At 44.2% G+C, this 17,615-nt stretch overlaps 1 protein-coding gene across 1 annotated transcript in view; it reads left to right on the forward strand.

Annotated features, from left to right (window-relative positions):
- Positions 1-17,615, forward strand: part of LOC111965354 (fibroblast growth factor receptor-like 1) — a 59,017-nt gene that overhangs the window by 19,790 nt on the left and 21,612 nt on the right. The window contains exon 3 of the mRNA XM_023989483.2: positions 14,098-14,370. Coding sequence (XP_023845251.1) covers positions 14,098-14,370 — 273 coding nt within the window. The remainder of the gene's footprint in view (positions 1-14,097; positions 14,371-17,615) is intronic.

The raw sequence follows: 17,615 nt of genomic DNA on the forward strand, positions 1-17,615 counted from the left end.
ACAGAGAATATCCTAGCTCCATATATGAAATTAAGAGCATGCGTATCTGGAGCATGTCTACTCATTTTATCAAATAAAATGTCAGATATCCGGAAATATATAGATCCCCTGATATTGACCCTTTTCGCCAAGTGTAGGATTGAAGAAGTATTCAGGTAGATGTCACTCAATAGAGATGAGAAAGGTATCAGAGTGACTGAAGAAGACCTATGGGAAGTGGATATGGGACCTTAACGTCATGAATAGCCTGATTAAGCGTTAGRTAGGAGGACAGCAGGAATGCATGCAGGGGTCACTACTAGTGACGAGTCACTGGGTGGGTGTTTGATTGAGAAGAGTGGGAGTGAGAAACACTGGGGTAAACCAGAGGTAAACAGGGGGATTGTTTACTTAGCTCTGTTTACCAAGCCCTCCTCTTGTCTCTTCTGACTCCAACTGCGTAATCTCTCATCGTGATAAGGAACCTGAATTCACCCACACTAGACCGAGATCTGGCATTGTTGGTCTAACGCCCCCCCCCCCCCCCCCCCCATGCCAGGATATGAGTACAGAGATAAGCAGGGTTGCTCTCTGAATGAGTTAATAGCTACAGATAAAACTCAAGATGGAGGGCACCTTGGCAGGAACTTATTTGAGTTCAAGACGGAATACCAGGATGAGTGCTCAGAGCATTCACTGACCAGCTGGCAAGTGTCTTCACTGACATTTACCTCCTTTTCCTCCCCAATTTCAATCTTGTTTCATTTCTGCAACTCCCCAACGGGCTCGGGAGGCAAAGGTCGAGTCATGCGTCCTCCGAAACATGACCCGCCAAAACCACGCTTCTTAACACCCGACCGCTTAACCCGGAAGTAAGCCGCACCAATATGTCGGAGGAAACACTGTTCACCTGACGACCGAGTTCAGCCCGCAGGTGCTCGGCCCGACACAAGGTGTCGCTAGAGCACTATGAGCCAAGTAAAGCCCCCCGGCCAAACCTTCCCTTAACCCGGACGACGCTGGGCCATATGTGGGCCGCACAATAGGACTCCTGAACACGGACGGTTGTGATACAGCCCGGGATCAAACCCGGGTCTGTAGTGACGCCTCTAGCATTGCGGTGCAGTGCCTTAGACTGCTGCGCCTCTCGGGAGGCCCAGCCTTCACTGACATTTTCAACCTATCCTTGACCCGTTCTGTAATACCAACTTGTTTTAAGCAGACCACCATAGTCCCTGTGCCCAAGAATGCCAAGTTAACCTGCCTAAATGACTATCGCCCAATAGCACACACATCTATAGCCATGAAATGCTTTCATCAACACCATTCTCCCAGACACCCTGGACCCACTCCAATTCGCATACCGTCCCAACAGATCCACAGCTGATGCAATCTGTATTGCACTCCACACTGACCTCACCCACCTGGACAAAGGGAATACGTATGTAAGAATGCTGTTCATTGACTACAGCTCAGCATTCAACAACATAGTTCCCTCCAAGCTCATCACCAAGCTTAGGACCTTCAGACTGAACACCTCCCTCTGCAACTGGATCCTGGACTTCCTGATGGGCCGGCCCCAGGTGGTGAGGGTAGGCAACAACACATCCACCACGCTGACTATCAACACTGGGGCCCCTCAGGGGTGTGTGCTTAGTCCGCTCCTCTACTCCCTGTTCACTGACGACTGCCTTGTGGTTTGTTTAGTGTGTTCCAATTTTCCCAGAAGTGATTTGATTCTATGGATTCTTCAATCACATTGAGCTGTTTTCTGACATGCTGTTCCTTCTTTTTTCTTAGTGTATTTCTGTTTTAGTGTGTCCTCTCTCTCTCTCTTTCTCTCTTATGTCTCTCCTCTGTCCTCTCTCTCTCTCTCTCTCTCTCTCTCTCTCTCCCCCTCATCTCAAAGCTCTGCTACTTATTTTACCATAATAATTTATCTAGGCAGAGCGCTGTCGAGGTCCGTTTGAAGCTCTCCGTACGACACCAGCCCAGCGCTGTTCCTCGTGACTCTGGCGAGGCTGCCTCAGCTTCAAAGCTCTTCTGGGGCTGCGGTTCTGGGGAGGACACCCTTCCCCATAAATCCTCCTTGAAATCAAAAACCTCTATCAAGATGTCTAAAACAGAGTGGGTCACGAGCGGACAAGCACAGCGACGCTTTACAGTGATCCCTGGTTATCCATAGGTTAGGGGTCCTCCCTCTGTCTTACATAGGTTAAATGTCTTGGATGGTTCCAGCTGTTGTGATTAGATTCCCCTGAACTGCACTACAAGACCATGGTGCTTACCTACGGAACTTCCCCTCCCTACCTTTAGTCTATGCTCTAACCCTACACCCCAACCTTGGCCCTCCCACCCCTATGGGAGGGCAGCTGCCGCTCACCCAGTCTAAGCTCTTCTCTGTCCTGGCACTCCAATGGTGGAACCAGCTTCCCCCAGAAGCTAGGACAGCAGGGTCCCTGCCCATCTTCTGAAAACATCTAAAACCCTATCTCTTCAAAGAGTATCTTAAAGAATCTGACTCCCCTCGACTCCCCAACCCCCCCAAAAAAATTACACTTGATCCCCCCTAGCTCTGACTCTACCGATAGCTACTTTATTGAGGAAAAATACTTTCTATGCCTGTGATATGTGGTTGGCCCACCTAGCTATCTTAAGATGAATGCACTAACTGTAAGTCGCTCTGTATAAGAGCGTCTGCTAAATGACTAAAATGTCAATGTAAAATATAAATTGAAATCGCCTTTGTTTTTATTGATGCCGTTACTTGTTTGGAATAATATGCTGTTGTATGCTGTAGGTCGTGGCACTGGGAGGTCTGTCTGTCAGGGCATTTGCCATTAAAAGTCCCATCTGCGGTTGGAGTTAGGGTTCTCAGCTCGTCAGCTCAACTACCAGCATATACAGGTCCGTCTGTGGATCCCTTAAACTTAGATTAAAGCAACCGGGGAAGACTTTCAGAGGAAATTTAACAAGACAAATGAGGAAAGAAGAGAGAGGTCAAGCCTGACATTAATGTGTGTGTTTGTGTGTGTCTGTGTGTGTGTGTGTGTCACTCCATGCTCCTTCCACGCTTACACTGCCCTGGACAGAGAACACCCTGCAGTGTGTTTAAGTTCAGAAAGCAAGAAGTGGACTGTTTATATTATTTCCAGAGCTGGAGCAGGGGTCTAGGAACAGGGCTCTATGAGCAGTGGTCTAGGAGCAGGAGTCTATAAGCAGAGGTCTAGGAACAGGGCTCTATGAGCAGGGGTCTAGGAGCAGGGCTCTATAGAAGGAAGGAGCCAGTGGTCAGTCAGGTCACTCTCTGAGTCTCAGTCCAGCTGGAGCAATAAAGAAACCTACTACAATTTTTTTTTACAGAAAGTTAGCAAAAATAGATACAATCTTGCTACCATGGAAAGGTAAATACTGTCTATTTGTGGAAAAATCACCCTGATTAATTCTTTAGTCATATCCCAGTTTACCTATTTACTTATTGCCCTGCCATGAAGAACTATTTGCATTTGAAATTATTTGTGCAAAAACGATTTAACTTTATTTGGAATGGCAAGCCAGACAAAATAAAATGTGCTTATTTATATATTGAATATGAGTTCGGGGGGCTAAAATTATTAAATATTAAAGCATTAAACCTCTCAATAAAAGCATCAGTCATACAAAAGTTATACTTAAACCCAAACTGGTTCTCCAGTAGATTAATCAAAATTGCTCATCCCTTTTTCCCTTTATCCAGATTACAACCTCTCACTTTCAGTTAATTGAAAACTTTTTCAAAATATCGCCCTTGTCATGACTTCCGCCAAAGTTGGTTCCTCTCCTTGTTCAGGCGGCGTTCGGCAGTCGGCGTCGCCGGTCTTCTAGCCATCATCGATCCACTTTTCATTTTCCATTTGTTTTGTCTTGTCTTCCCACACACCTGGTTTCAATTCCATCATTACATGTTGTGTATTTAACCCTCTGTTCCCCCCATGTCCTTGTCCAGAATTGTTTCTTGTCCGGCACGTTTATCTGGTGTGCGACGGGTTTTGTACCCATTGATTGTTTGTTCTGATTCCGGTGTTTAAAAAAAATGAAACTGCTCCGTTGTAAACACAGTTTTTGCTCTCCTGCGCCTGACTTCTCTGCCGCCAGTACGCACCCCTTACAGCTCTTTTATAAAACAAGCCATACAAAGCTGGTTGAAATTCCAGTTTCATCCTCCAGAAAAGACAGTGTGACTAGGGTGGGCATTCTAGTTTCTTTATTTCTATGAAATATTCTATTTCTATTTTGGCCGGTTATGGTTCTCAATCAGGGACAGCGGTCTATCGTTGTCTCTGATTGGGAATCATACTTAGGCAGACTTTTTTCCTTTGGTGTTTGTGGGTAGTTATCTTTGTTAGTGGCACTATAGCCCTGTTNTGATTGGGAATCATACTTAGGCAGACTTTTTTCCTTTGGTGTTTGTGGGTAGTTATCTTTGTTAGTGGCACTATAGCCCTGTTAAGCTTCACGGTCGTTTTTTTTTGTTAGCTCTGTGTAGCCTTCAGAACGTGACGTTTGTTGTTTTGTTTGGTGTTCGGATTTAATAAAGAAGCATGAACACRTACAACGCTGCACCTTGGTCCACTTCTTCCGACGAGCGTTACAAGAACAAATAATATGGTTAAATTCAAATATGGTAATTTATTCTTTTTTGGGGGGAAATTATCTTTGTTAATGATATTATGAATAGAAAAGGTGGAGTTATGTCACGTGCAGTTAACAAACATATAGTATATGGAAATGTTTGCTCTATCCAAAATTACAACCAACTGATTGCAGCATTACCACAAAAATGGAGGAGGCAAGTGGAAAGGGGAGAAGGTAGGGAACTTGTTTGCCCTTTATTAAAGACCAAAATTGACAACAATATTCTTTTCATAAATAAAAAAATATATCAGTTTTACTTGAGGACCAAAATGTTGACCGCGGCACAATACAGGTTGCAAAATAGTTGGGAAGAGATTTTCGATGTGCCGATTCCGTGGCACGTGGTTTATGAACTGATATGCAAAACAACACTTGATTCAAAACTTAAGAGTTTTTCAATTTAAATTATTATACAAAATTGGTGCCACAAACAGAACATTATGTCTATGGGGCATACAACCATGTCAGCTCTGCAGATTTTGCTATGAAGAGACAGAATCATTAGATCAATTATTTTGGTATTGCCTCTATGGAGCGTCTTCCTGGTCACAGGTTCAGGAATGGCTGAAAAATCACAACATTTGTCTAAAAAATTTGCCATAAAGATAGCACTGGAGATTTGGTAAAGCATAGTCAATCAATCAACAATATAAAAATACTTTTAGTAAAAAGATTTAACTTACAACTGTAGATACGATGCGATTAGACAGGTTCAGAATTTATGTGAAACATAATTTTAAAAGTATGGCAAATGTGTATATGTGTAAAAAAGACAACATCCCCTCCTCTCACACACCACACTGCCCTTATTCCTTATCTCAGTAAACGGGTTGCTCCCTAACCCCCCCCCCCCCCCMTTCTCTAGCTCAATTCAATTCAAAAGGCTTTATCCGCAGGGGAAACACGTTTACATTTTTTTAGTTTTTTGGTTTGTTCTTTGAAATGTGTCTAGTTCTCTCATGATTTGTGTGGGTCTAATTGCGTTTCTGTCCTGAGCTCTGTGGGATATGTTTGTGTTTGTGAACAGAGCCCCAGGACCAGCTTGCTTGAGGGGACTCTTCTCTAAGTTAATCGAATTGTATTTGTCACATGCGCTGAATACAACAGGTGTGAAATGCTTACTATGACTTGGGTGACTGGAGTCTTCGACAATTTTTTGGGCCTTCCTATGACAGCGCCTAGTATATACAGTTCAAGTCGGAAGTTTACATACACCTTAGCCAAATACATTTAAACTCAGTTTTTCACAATTCCTGACATTTAATCCTAGTAAAGATTCCCTGTCTTAGGTCAGTTAGGATCACCACTTTATTTTAAGAATGTGAAATGTCAGAATAATAGTAGAGAGAATGATTTATTTCAGCTTTTATTTCTTTCATCACATTCCCAGTGGGTCAGAAATGTACATACACTCAATTAGTATTTGGTAGCATTGCCTTTAAATTGTTTAACTTGGGTCAAACTATTCGGGTAGCCTTTCACAAGCTTACCACAATAATTTGGGTGAATTTTGGCCCATTCCTCCTGACAGAGCTGGTGTAACTGAGTCAGGTTTGTAGGCCTCCTTGCTCGCACACGCTTTTTCAGTTCTGCCCACAAATGTTCTATAGGATTGAGGTCAGGGCTTTGTGATGGCCACTCCAATACCTTGACTTTGTTGTCCTTAAGCCATTTTCCCACAACTTTGGAAGTATGCTTGGGGTCATTGTCCATTTGGAAGACCCATTTGCGACCAAGCTTTAACTTCTTGACTGATGTCTTGAGATGTTGCTTCAATATATCCACATAATTTTCCTACCTCATGATGCCATCTATTTTGTGAAGTGCACCAGTCCCTCCTGCAGCAAAGCACCCCCACAACATGATGCTGCCACCCCCGTGCTTCACGGTTGGGATGGTGTTCTTCAGCTTGCAAGCCTCCCCCTCATTCCTCCAAACATGGCGATGGTCATTATGGCCAAACAGTTCTATTTTTGTTTCATCAGACCAGAGGACATTTCTCCAAAAAGTACGATCTTGTCCCCATGTAGTCTGGGTTTTTTATGGTGGTTTTGGAGCAGTGGCCTCTTCCTTGCTGAGCGGCCTTTCAGGTTGTCGATATAGGACTCGTTTTACTGTGGATATAGATACTTTTGGACCTGTTTCCTCCAGCATCTTCACAAGGTCCTTTGCTGTTGTTCTGGGATTGATTTGCACTTTTCGCACCAAAGTACGTTCATCTCTAGGAGACAGAACGCGTCTCTTTCCTGACCGGTATGACGGCTACGTGGTCCCATGGTGTTTATACTTGCGTACCATTGTTTGTACAGATGAATGTGGTACCTTCAGGTGTTTGGAAATTGCTCCCAAGGATGAACCTGACTTGTGGAGGTGTACAATTTTTTTTCTGAGGTCTTGGATGATTTCTTTTGATTTTCCCATGATGTCAAGCAAAGAGGCACTGAGTTTGAAGGTAGGACTTGAAATACATCCACAGGTACATCTCCAACTGACTCAAATGATGTCAATTAGCCTATCAGAAGCTTCTAAAGCCATGACATCATTTTCTGGAATTTTCCAAGCTGTTTAAAGGCACAGTCAACTTAGTGTATGTTAACTTCCGGAACAGCTTGGTGGTCTGATACATGCTTCAGTGTTGCTTGCCTCGAAATGAGCATAAAAGGCATTTAGCTCATCTGGTAGGCTCGCGTCACTGGGCAGCTCGCGGCGGGGTTTCCCTTTGTAGTCCATAATAGTTTGCAAGCCCTACCCCATCCGATGAGTGTCAGAACCGATGTAGTTCGATTCAATCTTAGTCCTGTATTGACACTTTGCCTTTTTGATGGTTTGTCTGAAGGCATCGTGGGATTTCTTATAAGCGTCCGGATTAGTGTCCTGCTCCTTGAAAGCGGCAACTCTAGCCTTTATCTCGGTGCGGATGTTGCCTGTAATCCATGGCTTCTGATTGGAATAAGTTTGCCTGCATTAAAGTATCCGGCCACTAGGAGCGCCACTTCTGTATGAGCATTTTCTTCTTTGCTTATGGCCTTATACAGCTCGTTGAGTGCGGTCTTAGTGCCAGCATCGGTTTGTTGTGGTAAATAGACGGCTACAAATAATATAGATGAGAACTCCCTTAGTAGATAGTGTGATCTACATCTTACCATGAAGTATTCTACCTCAGGCGAGCAATACCTCGAGACTTCTTTAATATTGGACTTCGCGCACCAGCAATTATTGACAAATAGACACACACCCCTGCCCCTCGTCTTACCAGACGTAGCTTCTCTATCCTGCCGATGCACGGAAAACCCAGCCAGCTCTATATCATCCATGTCGTTGTTCAGCCACGTCTCGGTGAAACATAAGATATTACATTTGTTTATGTCCCGTTGGTAGGATAGTCTTAATCGTAGATCGTCCAGTTTATTTTCCAATGATTGCACATTGGCCAATAATATGGAGGGTAGTGGTGGTTTACCTACTCGCTGGCTAATTCTCACAAGGCACCCCAGTAATGGCTTTGTTATGGAAGGTTTGTGAATAACTTCCTTTTAGGTGGTTATAGAATTTAACGTCTCTTTTCTTGATTTTAATCAGTAGTGGGTATTGACCTAATTCTGCTCTACGTGCATTATTTGGTGTTTTACGCTGTACACGGAAGATGGTTTTGTAGAATTCTGCATGCAGAGTAAACATTTTGTGTTTGTCCCATTTTGTGAATTCTTGATTGGTGAGTGGACCCCAGACCTCACAAGTGTAGAGGGCAATGGGTTTTATTACCGATTCAAGTATTTTCTGCCAGATTCTAATTGGGATGTAGAATTTTATGTTCCTTTTGATGGCGTAGAAGGCCCTTCTTGCCCTGTCTCTTAGATTGTTAACAGCTTTGTGGAAGTTACCTGTGGTGCTGATATGTAGGCTGAGGTAGGTCTAGTTTTTTGTGTGCTCTAGCGTAACAATGTCTAGTTGGAATTTGTATTTGTGGTCCTGGTAACTGGACCGTTTTTGGAACACCATTATTTTTGTCCTACTGAGATTCACTGTCAGGGCCCAGGTCTGACAATCTGTGCAGAAGATCTAGGTGATACTGTAGGCCCTCATTTGATAGAAAGCAACATTTATATTTGCTCAGGATGTCATCTTTACTGACGGAATGTAGGAGTCTGCTGTTTATTAAAATTTTATTCAACATTTATTTAACTAGGCAAGTCAGTAAAGAAAAAAATATTATTTACAATGACGGCCTACCAAAAAGCAAAAGCCCTCCTGCGGGGACGGGGACTGGGATTAAAAATAAAATATAAAATAGAGAGACACCAGAACACTACTTACAGAGAGACCTAAGACAACAACATAGCATGGCAGCAACACATGAAAACACAGCATTGCAGCAACACAACATGACAACAACATGGTAGAAACACAACATGGCAGCAGCACAACACGGTAAAAACATTATTGGGCACAGACAACGGCACAAAGGGCAAGAAGGTAGAGACAACATTACATCACGCGAAGCAGCCACAACTGTCAGTAAGAGTGTCCATGATTGAGTCTTTGAATGAAGAGATAAATCAGTCCAGTTTGAGTGTTTTTTTGCAGCTCGTTCCAGTCGCTAGCTGCAGCGAACTGAAAAGACGAGCGACCCAGGGATCTGTGTGCTTTGGGGACCTTTAACAGAATGTGACTGACAGCTGGGTGTAGTATGTGGAGGATGAGGACTGCAGTAGGTATCTCAGATAGGGGGGAGTGAGGCCTAAGAGGGTTTTATAAATAAGCATCAACCAGTGGGTCTTGCAACGGGTATACAGAGATGACCAATTTACAGAGGAGTAAACTACCAGAATTTTCCAGAGATTGCTGTTGACGCAGATCCCACGGTAGTTATTGGGGTCAAATTTGTTTCCACTTTTGTGGATTAGGGTGATCAGTCCTTGGTTCCAAATATTGGGGGAAATGCCAGAGCTGATGAAAATGTTAAAGAGTTTAATTCCAATTGGAATTTGTGGTCTGGATATTTTATCATTTAATTTAGGATACCATCAAAATGTTTGTATTTTGTCCTATAGTTCATTCAATGTAATTGGAGAATCCAGTGGGTTTTGGTAGTGTTAATAACTGATTTGTAATTGATCATGTTTTTGCTGTTTGTTCTTTTTTATAGGGCCACAACGATTGGAGAAGTGGTTTATCCATACATCTCAATTTTGAATAGTTAGCTCTTTGTGTTGTTGTTTGATTAGTGTGTTCCACTTTTCCCATAAGTGGTTAGATTCTATGGATTACATTGAGCTGTTTTCTGAAGTGCTGTTTCTTATTTTTTCTTAATGTATTTCTGTACTGTTTCAGTGTTTCACCATAGTGAAGGCTCAGGTTTTCTTGGTCTCTGTGTTTTTGGTTGGATAGGTTTCTCAATTTCTTTCTTAGGTTTTTACATTCTTCATCAAACCATTTTTCATTGTTGTTCATTTTCTGAGGTTGTCTTGTTTGACATTTTTACATTTGATAGGGAAGCTGAAAGGTCATATATACTGTTTTGGCTTTCTACTGCCAAGTTTACACCTTCACTATTGCAGTGAAACTTTCTGTCCAGGAAGTTGTCTGAAAGGGATTGAAATTGTTGTTGCCCAATAGTTTTTTGGTATGTTTCTACTCTACTTTGCTTCCATGTATAGCATTTCTTAATAGTATGCAGTTTGTTCGGCTTTGATGCCTCATGATTCAGTATTTCTCTGTTCAAGAAGACTGTGATTTTGTTGTGATCTAATAGGGGTCTCAGTGGGCTGACAGTGAATGCTCTGAGAGACTCTGGGTTGAGGTTGGTGATAAAGTAATCTACAGTACTACTGCCAAGGGATGAGCTGTAGGTGTACCTACCGTAGCTGTCCCCTCAAAGACTACCATTGACTATGTACAGACCCAGCATGCGACAGAGCTACAGGAGTTGTGGCTCCAGGTAGGTGTTTGTCCCCCTGAGTGCTGACAGTGTCAGTTTCTTGTCCAGTTCTGGCATTTAGGTCGCCACAGACTAGTACATGTCCCTGGGCCTGGAAGTGGTTGATCTCCCCCTCTAAGATGGAGAAGCTGTCATCGTTAATGTATGGGGATTCTTTTGGGGGGATGTAGATAGCACACATGGCTACATTTTTCTATTTTGAGATCATTTCCTTATTTATTTCTAACCAGATGTAAAATGCTCCTGTTTTGTTTAATTTAATAGAGTGGGTTAGGTCTGCTCTATACCAAATTAACAGTCTCAGTCTCTACCCTGTTTCACACCTAGTAGTTTGGTGGATGGGACTACCTACTCCTTGTAAACTAGAGGGCAACCTCTATACCATGTTTCTTGTAGGATGACAATGTCTGTATTTTGGTGGTCTGGGTTTCTGCTCTTTAGGCCAAAGACAGATGACCTCAGACCTTGTATATTCCAGCATGAGATAGTCAAAGATTTGTGTTCCATAGTGTTCACTGTTGTTATCCGTGTGGTTTAGGCTCAGACCATTAGGTTTAAGCAGAGCATGCTGAGCATCTGGTGAATGCCTCTTAGGTTGCAGGATGGGACTTGGGTGGGCGTATTAGTGGAGGTTCTCTCTTTCTCTCTCTTGTTCTCTTTCTCTCTCTCTCTCTCTCACACACACACACACACACACACACCACACACACACACACACACACACACACCACACACACACACACACACACACACACACACACACACATTAGGGGGCCCTGCCAAGTCTCAGACAGTCATATCACTCCCACACTGCCTACGATCCCCCAGGCCTGTTACATTAGAGCACTTGTCTCTGATCTCTCTCAGCACCCAGCAGTGTGTGTGTGTGTGTGTGTGTGTGTGTGTGTGTGTGTGTGTGTGTGTGTGTGTGTGTGTGTGTGTGTGTGTGTGTGTGTGTGTGTGTGTGTGTGTGTGTGTGTGTGTGTGTGTGTGTGTGTGTGTGTGTGTGGTGTTGTGTGTGTGTGTGTGTGTGAGGCTCACAGAGTGGTAGTAGGGGTCTCTGTCTGTCCACCCCTCCATCCCCCATCCATTCCCCAGCCTCGGTGTGTCTACAGTGGGGTGTAGTGTGTGTTAGCACCCAAGAGCGGCCCAACGCCACTCTCCACCGTTCTCTCAGCTCCCCAGGCCACTTCAACGCCGATCCGCCAGTCTCTGAGCCAACTTGTGTGACAACCAGACACCTCCACAACAGCACCAACCAGCCTAACTGACAAACAGACAGTCATGCTTTTGTGTACCCCCTCTACTCTCCTCCTCCTCTCCTGTCTTTCATTCCACCTCTCCCCGGTTATATGTGACTGTGAGTGAGGTGCGCCACGTCCGAGGGAGCAGCCTGGTGGGTGAGATTGGGGAGAAGGAGGCTCTTTACTTCAGCCTCTCTGTCTCACTCATCTGGTGCTGACTTACTGGCAGCCAGGCTGTTTCAATGAGGCCTCCATGGATCCACCCAACCTGCGTTAGGTTGACTGCCAATACTAAGCCAAATCTCACATACAGTATGAATGCCTTGAAGCCAACCTTTTTCCCAGTGAGGTGAATTAGCGAAGGTCAATGTAATGATCCGTTTATGAGAGAATGCTGTGTTAACATTCAAACCGGATGGAATAGGTCTTTATGCTCTACCTTTATGTTCTATTCATGGAGACGGAGGAATTTTATTCCATACTTGGTGCAGTCAGTGAAACCATCTCGGCCTAACGTTATGGAATGTGCTGTAATTTAATTCCAGCACCAAAACAATCTTTACTTTTTCTGCCGCTTTTTCTTCTGGCACTTTCCTGGATGGCAACCAGTAGACACCAGGTGAAAACACTTCACTCCTCCACAGAGATGTGTAGCGCAGAGAGAGAGAGAAAGAGAGAGAAAGAGAGAGATACTTTATTTTGGAGGAGGGAGTTTTGTTTTTAGATTCCTATAATCTTGGCAGTTCTCACAGCAGCTGCTGGTACTGCTACAGGATGTGACAGTACCAGGCATGAATGAGCGGTGCCGTCCAACGCACACACACGCTTACATACACACAGACACGCACACACACCGGCTAACTGCCGTCCAACACACACACACACCCCGGCCCACTGCCGTCCAACACACACACACCCGGGCCCCAGTGCTGAGGCAGCTCAGGAGGGCCAGAGGAAATGGAAAGGGAGCTCTCATGGGAGTCTCGGAGGTCTGAATGAACAGGATGAAAAGAGCCTTGTGCACGCAAGGACCGTATAAAAAAAAAAAGAGAATCCCCCTCAAATAGTTGAGTAAAAGCCCCCAAAGTTGCCCCTCGCTCTTCTTGAGAAGGTTTATGTTTTTGAGTGGACTTTAGGCGTACCCAAGTTGGTTTGTTTTGCTGATAGGAAAGATCCCTTGGGGTAGCCTAACCCGGTTCTATACACACCTACTTACACATCTGTGTCTGAGGGCCTGGGCACGTACCGTGTGTGTGTGGGTGCGTGCATGCATGTGTGTGGAGTGAAGTTGACACAGGGCCCCCCTCACCGAGTCAGACAGTAGTTGACTCAGAGACAGGCTTAGTGTTAGTTAGGGGGAAGCAGGTCTCCGGTCTGCTTCTCTAATTCCATTTTATTTTCCATGGTTCATCTGGCTCACCTGCCCAAGGTCATTAGACCCTGTGTCGCCAGCAGCAACAGAATGAATAGAATGTGTCATATGATAGACGAAGGTGTTTTATTTACAAGGTGCAGCAAAACATCAATGTGAGTTTGAATTAAACTGCAAATGAAACATACAGTACTGAATATTCTTGAATGGTGGAATTATAGTCAGTTCATTTAAATGATTTAACCAGCAAATAGGCTATGCAAGGCCCATTGATAGAATAACATGGAAATGTAATGAAAAATGTAGGGAATTATGAAAGGAAACTATGCTATGATTCCAATGACAATCTTTGCTGTATGAATTGAACTGCTTGTCCAGCATCAAGGCCATTGGAGCATGATTCAAACATGGACCCTCGTCCACTGCAGGCTATTTTCCTTAGCAGAACGTTAGTATGTCTTACCAGATGCCCAGGTCTGGCGACTAACTCCTCTGAATAAGTAATCCACAAAACAATGTACCTGTAGGAGAAACTATCATTTGTGTCTGTGATTATACACCACGACATCATGATCCAACGTGACAAAGGGTGTACTGTACACAAAATAACGGCACTATACTCCATTTGCACTCTGTTCCTCTCTCTGCAATTAGATTGATGTATATTGATACTGGAGCTAAAACTGTATATTTGTTTATCCACTGCTCATTCTCTTACAGCTCTATGTTCACCGTACCTTGCCTATCACTAGCAGCACCGTATCACCAAGTAAAATTCGGAGTATGTGTAAATGAACTTGGCGAATAAAGATGATTCTGATTCGGATATTTTTGAATAAAAAAGCTGTAGAGGAAAAAAATGATGTGATCGTTGTCTGCCCCTCTCTCAGGTCCCCCGTGGGTGAGTCGTCAGGTGGAGGAGCGCCAGACAGCGAGGTTGGGGCAGACGGTGCGGCTGGCGTGCCCCGTAGAGGGTGACCCTCCTCCCCTGATCCTGTGGGTGAAGGACGGGCGTAACGTACACCCAGGCTGGAGCCGCTACCGGGTGCTGAAACAGAGCCTGAAGATCAAAGAGGTGGAGCTGGGGGACGCGGGGGTGTATATGTGCCGTGTCACAAACGGCTTCGGAAGCATTGCCCTCAACTACACCCTCATCGTCATCGGTAGGGCCAAGGAGCGTCTGATCTCATCCCTAGTCAATGTCCACACACTTACATTTCATACACATCATGTAAACACACATTACATACACACATGCCTTATGCTTTAATTCTCTTTTGACTCCTTTAATGAATACGTACCTCTCTATATTCTCTCATACCTTAGTCAGTTAACTGAATAACTCCAAACCTGTCCCATATCAGACATACTCCCTGAAATGTTACTAAGACGTGTCCATATAAAATGACGGCAACATTTCCCCAGTACCTTGGTCTAGTAGTGTGACCTAGCCTTGATTCTACAGTCACAGTTCACATTAAGAGGGATTGTAATACAGGAGGCCTACTGGCCCCACGTTAGCCCCTAGATGTGATTATATTTGACAGAGCCGACATGACTGGCAGCCCTGGCGTTATTAAAAGAATATGGTTTCATTTACGTAACCGATGCAAAATGAAAATGTACAAGTGAGCATTGTAACAATGCCAATTTATGACTTGTTAGCATTACAGAACCCCAGCAGCTCTTCTGTCAGGTTTCATATCAAACCTCAGGAGAACAAAGAGAGGATTCTTTACCGGCTGCTCCTGTCACACTACACCCTGGTGCTTGTTTATGGTGCCGGTAATTTAATCCAGTGTTCCTTATTTTACACACACTGTCGGGGGTTTCACCCCCCTCTGACACAATGAGAAATTAATGTTGCGTGTGTGTATCAGTGTGTGAGGTTGTGTGGTAAAAGAATGAACTCTGTCTGGAAGGTGGTTGGAGCGGAGGGGGGGGTAGAGGGTTTTGGCAGTGTAACTTTTGCGAAATAGTTCTGGTTGAGATTGAGGAGGGATGGCTGCTGGGGGACTGTAGACCGGGCATTCTCTGCCAAAGCACTCGTCAAGGAGACCGCTGAAATAGACGTCCTGCCGCCTGCACCACTATAAATCTGCTCCGGTCCAGTGATGCTGAAAGACTGAGAAGTTGTGAGGAGCGCTGAGCGGGACGGAGCCCCCAGCCCTTCCTGTGCTGGCCTTGGTCTGTGTGTGTGTGTAACTGTGTAACTGTGTTGGTCTGTGTGTGTAACTGTTTTGGTCTGTGTGTGTGTGTGTGTGTAACTGTGTTGGTCTGTGTGTGTAACTGTGTTGGTCTGTGTGTGTAACTGTGTTGGTCTGTGTGTGTGTAAGTGTGTTGGTCTGTGTGTGTGTGTATGTGTGTTTGTGTGTGTGTGTGTATGTGTCTTGGTCTGTGTGTGTGTGTGTGTGTGTGTGTGTGTGTGTNGTGTGTGTGTGTGTGTGTGTGTGTGTGTGTGTGTGTGTGTGTGTGTGTGTGTGTGTGTGTGTGTGTGTGTGTGTGTGTGTGTGTGTGTGTGGAGGATATAGAGGAGGAGGGAGGGTAATTACTCTGTTGATGACTGAGGTGGCTGAACTGGCCCTGATCGACCTCCACGGACCTCGTCCTCTGTGTCCTCCTCGTCATGTTGGAACTCTGAACAGGGCCTCCCCTCCCTCCAGCCTCCCTGCGTGGGGAGTGAAGGTAGCCTGCTGCTTTCCTGTTTGGTCCCCTGGAGTAATGTGGAACTGTGAGTTATAGTGGCCTTGCTCTCTCTGGGACTCACTGTGCTGAAGTCTTACTGAAGTCATTAACTAACAATAGCCCTAGAACAGCCCTGGAACAAAACAGGCTAAAATATGTAGTTTCAGTCTGTGTTTAATACAGAGGCTCAGGGCAATTTGTGAAGGATATGGGCTGATGGTTTATGATTGTTGTAAGTTTGTGACACAAAGCAAGGGATGTGACTTTGCCAAATTCGATCTGTTGAATTAAGTTTAAACGGGGTATGAAAAAACTCTAGTGACCCTTCCGAGGCCCCTGACTGGTACCACTCAGGGCCTCCCCTGCAACAAAAAACACTGATCAGATCAGTGGCGGTCGCTGCCGTTTAAGATGAGGGAGAACCCACATTATTTTTTATGAGCATGGCTTTATTTCTATTACATCATATTGAATGACTGTCATTCATATTCCATTCACCCAGGTCAATGTAACATCGATAGGTTTAGGCTACTAAATGATACTCAAATTTTCACTATACCCATCATGAGGTTGCTACAACTAGCCTACGAATGAAAGTTTAGAACGTAGGTGCACACAGGTCGAGAGAAAAATATGAGGTAACAGACAGTGACACATGGACAGATAGTGACACATTCAATACTGCCTTGCACACTCTTGCCTGCATCTAGCTGATCTAGGGTGTAATCATTAGTCCAACAGTTGCAAACGAGAGTTTATATTGGACAAATTCAGGTATGTTTATCCCCATTTTGTTTGCTTCCGTTTAAGAAAGGTTTTTCAACAGAATCGGCGGATTGAGTACACCCCTGATCACACGTAAACACAGTTCACTTTCATAACAGCCACATTGCATTCCTTCTCTCATCTATGCACTCGCCTCCTCTCACCTTTTCCCTCCACTTGTGGACTTCAATGCACAACACATCAGCTGTGTGTGAGCAGGCGAGAAAAAAAACTTTCCATGCCAAATCATATCATAACCGCTACACACAGCCTACATCGTTGTCACCATATTAGCTAAAGAAAGAAAGAAAGAAAGAAAGAAAGGGGGATACCTAGTCAGTTGTACAACTGCATTCAACTGAAATGTGTCTTCTGCATTTAACCCAACCCCTCTGAATCAGAAAGGTACAGAGGGCTGCCTTAAGTGACATCCACATCTTCATAGCTAATATAACTAACGCGTTAGTAAACCCGCTACAATCATGGAGTAACGTTACAGTGTACAATCAGTAAGCAGTTCAGTAAGCACTTTAGCAGTTACACCGGCAGGTCCCGGTGGCAATAAATTAGTAAAACAAAAGCTTACCTTGACTTGGAAGAGTTCCAGTGTTGTGTTGGATAGTCATAGCCAGCTAGCTAACATAGCTTCCCTCTGTTTGAGCCGGGTGTTTGAGTAGGCTAAACCAGCTAGCTGCATTTGGTGGCAAAGTAAGTGAAAGTGAAAAAATTATGAAATATAGCTATCTCTCTCTTGCTTTTCCTTCATTTTTGAAGAAGTTAATTTGTTCAAAACTGTTAAACTACTGTCTTTCTCTCTCTTTGAGTCAACTACTCACCATATTGTATGCACTGCAGTGCTATATAGCTGTAGCTTATGCTTTCAGTACTAGATTCATTCTCTGATCCTTTGATTGGGTGGATAACATGTCAGTTCATGCTGCAAGATCTCTGATAGGTT

Source organism: Salvelinus sp. IW2-2015, linkage group LG6.1 (assembly GCF_002910315.2).
Source record: "Salvelinus sp. IW2-2015 linkage group LG6.1, ASM291031v2, whole genome shotgun sequence".
Classification (NCBI taxonomy): Eukaryota; Metazoa; Chordata; class Actinopteri; order Salmoniformes; family Salmonidae; genus Salvelinus; species Salvelinus sp. IW2-2015.